This window comes from Peromyscus californicus, unplaced genomic scaffold (assembly GCF_007827085.1).
Source record: "Peromyscus californicus insignis strain IS unplaced genomic scaffold, ASM782708v3 Scaffold_7__1_contigs__length_154581171, whole genome shotgun sequence".
In the NCBI taxonomy this organism is placed as follows: domain Eukaryota; kingdom Metazoa; phylum Chordata; class Mammalia; order Rodentia; family Cricetidae; genus Peromyscus; species Peromyscus californicus.
This window is the reverse complement of record NW_026294595.1, coordinates 63,796,870-63,801,723: the sequence shown is the minus strand read 5'-3', so window position 1 is coordinate 63,801,723 and position 4,854 is coordinate 63,796,870. Positions and strand designations below refer to the sequence as shown.

The 4,854-nt window shown below is 32.7% G+C and overlaps 1 protein-coding gene across 1 annotated transcript; it reads left to right on the top strand.

The window, feature by feature from the left end:
• The first annotated feature begins 546 nt into the window (after positions 1-546).
• On the top strand, positions 547-1,482 carry LOC128101926 (olfactory receptor 5W2-like). Its single transcript, XM_052725386.1, has one exon. It carries the CDS (start codon positions 550-552, stop codon positions 1,480-1,482), a length of 933 nt encoding a protein of 310 aa, XP_052581346.1. The 5' UTR covers positions 547-549.
• The last annotated feature ends 3,372 nt before the right edge of the window (positions 1,483-4,854 follow it).

Sequence of the window (4,854 nt, the reverse complement as noted above, 5' to 3'; positions counted from 1 at the left end):
TCTTGCTATAAGTGTATGAATTTAGCTGCCTTAATATGCCACTAATGTAATTTTATAAAGGTTTCTATGATTTATTTAATAATCAAAATTCCTTCGTAAAACAACTGTAAATGATATACATATGTATTTTATTTTTTTCTATTTTTTGCTCAAATAATAATAAAATCAAAATATTACAAATGCAAATCTATGTAAATTAAATGATGTAAGAACCACATGTCATAAGGACTTAGTATAGAAATAAATGTCATTAAGAAACCATAACTTAGTAATTTCCATGAATGTACTTGTATTTGATGCTATGATGAGAGATTAAATATGAATCTCTATTTTATGTTTGGGGTCATCAAAATATCAAGAAGTATATTAAAGTGTCTCAACATTAGGAAGGTTGAGAACCATTGGTCTAGACCATCTACAGAATATTTTCTACATACCAAAATTAGATTCTGAATATAGACAACAATTTTCTTGCCTAGATAAATTAAATCCCAGTCATCCTATATTTTGAATGCTTTTTGCAACCATTCAGGCAAAGAACAAAGAAGAATGGATGAAAGAAACTGCTCCTCAATCACTCAGTTTATTCTATTGGGAATTACTAATAACCCTGTCATAGAAGTGGTTTTATTCATTGTATTTCTTCTCATCTACCTCATTATTCTTGTGACAAATATTGGAATGATTGTTTTGATCAGAATGGATCCCCAGCTTCACACACCAATGTACTTCTTTCTTAGCCATCTCTCTTTCTCAGACCTCTGCTATTCAACTGCAGTTGGGCCAAAGATGCTGGTGGACCAAATGGACAAACACAAATCTATATCTTTCGTTGGCTGTGCCTTGCAGTTTTTCTTCACCTGTATCTTTGTAGATGCTGAGTGCATGCTGTTGGCAGTGATGGCTTTTGATCGGTACAAGGCCATCAGCAATCCCCTTATGTATGTAGTACACATGTCCAGTAGGGTTTGTTACTACCTCCTAGCTGGAGTTTACCTATTAGGAATGATAGATACTGTGATACATACTATAATGACCTTTGAGTTATGTTTCTGTGGATCTAATGAGATTAATCATTTTTTCTGTGATATCCCTCTCATCTTGTTACTATCTTGCTCAGATACACAGGTCAATGAGTTAATCACCTTTATTATTTTTGGTTTCATTGAACTGAGCACCATCTCAGGAGTCCTTGTTTCCTATTGTTACATTATCTCATCAGTCTTAAAAATCCACTCCACTGAGGGGAAGTTCAAAGCATTCTCCACCTGTGCCTCTCACTTAACTGCAGTTGCCATTTTCCAAGGAACATTGCTCTTTATGTATTTCCGACCTGCTTCTGCTTACTCTCTGGATCAAGACAAGATGGCCTCACTTTTTTACACCCTAGTAATTCCCATGCTCAACCCTCTGATTTACAGCCTTAGGAACAAAGATGTAAAAGAGGCCCTGCAAAAACTGAAAAATAAAACATTCCTTTAAATAAAGATACACATTAAGATGTATGAATTTTACATACATGTAGCCCCTTGTTGTTTTATTTCAACTACATAATATGCCATAAAGATACCTCAATCCTAAATTGGTTAATGAATACATTCCTAAGTCAGAATATACTTATAGTTTGTGATTCCTAATATTTTATACATTATTTCTTTGTCTTCAAGGAGCATGGCACTTTATTCTTGGAGAAATTCCAAAATTTTAAGTAGTCCTAAATATTTGTGCTTTTTTGGCATTGTATATATTTAATTTGATTCCTTTATAGAGTCAGCTTATTTGTATTTTGTGTTCAAATGATGCTTTTTGCTAATGGATCTGGCAGTTTATTAGAAATTATAATCTTTGTTAAATATATTTTATAATAAATTAACTAATTTGTAATCAAAAGCACATTATTAACAAGTACTAGCATAATATCCAAGTCTAGACCACAAAAATGCAAGTTCTTTTGAAATGGAAGCATATAGTTTGGGGGCTCAAGAATGACAGGCACAGGTGTGAGGAGAAGAAAAGAATCTAGGTGCAGGAAGTGGCGGTTGTCGATCCTGAGGTAGGCAGAAAAACGAATTTTTACTTAAAGTAAGTTTCAGACATAAGGAACCAGGAGACAAATGGTTCTGTTACCCCTTTTCCAGTTGCTGATGTTGATCATGTTCTTGATGATTTCGTAAATTCATTGATTGTACTTTGAGCACATTCATCCTCCTGACTCTGTCTTATCTTTCTACCCTCTAACTTATTCCCATTTGATAATTTGAATGTCTTCCTTTTTGAAATGTCCATCCAGATATTGGATCAATTTTTAATAAAATTATTTATTGCATATTTTTATTACTTTCCAATTGATTTGTTTTGATTCCACAGTAGTGATGATTTTTTGGAGATTTGTATATAGTACAATTTGTATAGTAAAAAACTGTTCAGGAGAGAAGATTACAAATTTTGAATCACAAAATATTTTTGAGATGTTGGGTAAAGTAACTGCTGTGATCTGTCATTTACATATTGTATTCATGACTATTAATATATTATACCTCCCATAATTTATGTAGTTTTGTATGAAGGTAAAAGAATAGAAATTTGTTTTTTTCCTACTGCTTTTTGTGTGCTTGTTTTTATTTTTTATTTTTTTTAATTTTATTTTTAAGAGAAAAAGCATGAAGTAGGGAAGTAGGAAGTAACTGAAAAAAGTTACTTAAAGATACCTCAATCCTAAATTGGTTAATGAATACATTCCTAAGTCAGAATATACTTATAGTTTGTGATTCCTAATATTTTATACATTATTTCTTTGTCTTCAAGGAGCATGGCACTTTATTCTTGGAGAAATTCCAAAAATTTAAGTAGTCCTAAATATTTGTGCTTTTTTGGCATTGTATATATTTAATTTGATTCCTTTATAGAGTCAGCTTATTTGTATTTTGTGTTCAAATGAAGGTAAAAGAATAGAAAGTGTACAAATTGAAAACAAAGGATCCTAACCACTTCTCAACACAATCCCATCTCTTCAATTTTTTTCCTTTTCTTACCACTTCTAAGCCATCAATAATTAATTGTTCATCCTATGATTCATAAATAACATCCTCCTAAGTTCATTATTCTGTTTATTAAACATTGGTCTCAGGCATGTTGCTGAGGAGCGTCTCTGTTCAATAATAGCTGCTTTCCTGTTTGTAATCCTATCTCCTGGTTTGTGACTTAGAAACAAAGAGAAAATACAAATAAGTTTTTCAAAACCCAAATGAAGTAATAAGAGTATGACATCTTACTAGGTACCAAGTTACAGATCTGCTTAAGGTTATGTGTATATTTTGGATATTTAATAGGTTCTATGGAAGAAGATAGCATTGATATAAATGCTAACTATTGACATTACATAGAAAGGAAAAAAAAATCAATCATCTTGTTACCTAAGTGTCTTTCAACTACTCCTCCTTTCTCTGACAATTTTTTTTTTGTTAAAACAATGAGGGAATTTATTTGAGACCATGAGAATAAATCACACCTGAAAGATTCAGAAATTAAATTCACAACATTATATTGTTGATCAAAACTGTATCTGCAACTGCATTTCCCATGTGAGGTTTTTCTGCCTGAAATTATACAATATCTTGTGTGAAAACATTTTAGAATTGAAGTAAATCCTAGAGACTCTTCTGCTTTACAAAGGGTCATTTGAAGTATTCTTTGAAGATTATCAGAATCATTATAGAAAACACCTATGGGGAATAATGTTTCTTGTGGAAAATAATTTTAAAATGTCCACTTATGTCAATTGTACTAAATTTATATAGATTGAAAAAATTATATTTTTTTACTTGCACTTCTCCCAACTTTTTTCAGTTGCTTCCTACTTCCCTACTTCATGCTTTTTCTCTTAAAAATAAAATTTAAAAAAAACAAAAAATAAAAACAAGCACACAAAAAGCAGTAGGAAAAAAACAAACAAAACCTCCACCAAAACAAAACAAGGAGTGCAAAAAAAACACCAACTCTTTTTTGTGTTAGCCAACTACTCCTGGGCATACAGGGAGTGTGGTTAACATACTCTTTGGAGAAAACGAATTTCCACTTTCCCAGAAGCTATCATTTGGAAATAAGTTCTTGGTTATAGGTGAGAATTTGTGTGTACTTACTTCTACTCATTGCTGGGATTTTGTCTAGTTTGACCCTGTGTAGGTCTCATGCTGTCACTGTCTCTGTCAGTTCATTTGTGTATCAGCCCTGTTGTGTGTGGGAAATATGGTTTTCTGGTATCATTCACCCCCGTCCCTATTTCATGAGATAGAACCCGTAGCTGACACTGCGAAAGTAGTCAAGAACCTGAGAGTAGTTAGGTCCTGAGTGCAAACAAACAACCAAACAAAAACCCCAAACAAACAACCAGCAAACAAAACCCTAATGATATGATGCTATTCCCATAGATCAGTGAACTGAGCAACCCTCATCAGAGAAGCTTCTTCTTGCAATAGATAGAAATTAACACAACTGAATGATGTACAGAGAATGAGAGACTTTGGAACACTCAGCATGGAATGAAAGGTCTTTATTAAATCACTACCCTTAGACTCAGGGATCTGTGTGGAAGAAAAGGAAGACAGATTGAAAAAAAAATATTTATTTTTATTTTTAAGTATGTGCAAATATGTTTGTCCAAGTATCAGTATGTACATATGTAAGTTCAGCTACCTCCAAGAAAGAGTCCAGAAGAGGTGTCAGATATCCCAGATCTGGAGTTACAGGCAGTTGTCAGCTATCTGAATTAGGTGCTTAAGACCAAATTCTAGTCCTCTACAAGGGCAGTATGTGCTCTTAACCACTAAGGATTTACCAATGATGCTTTCATTAATC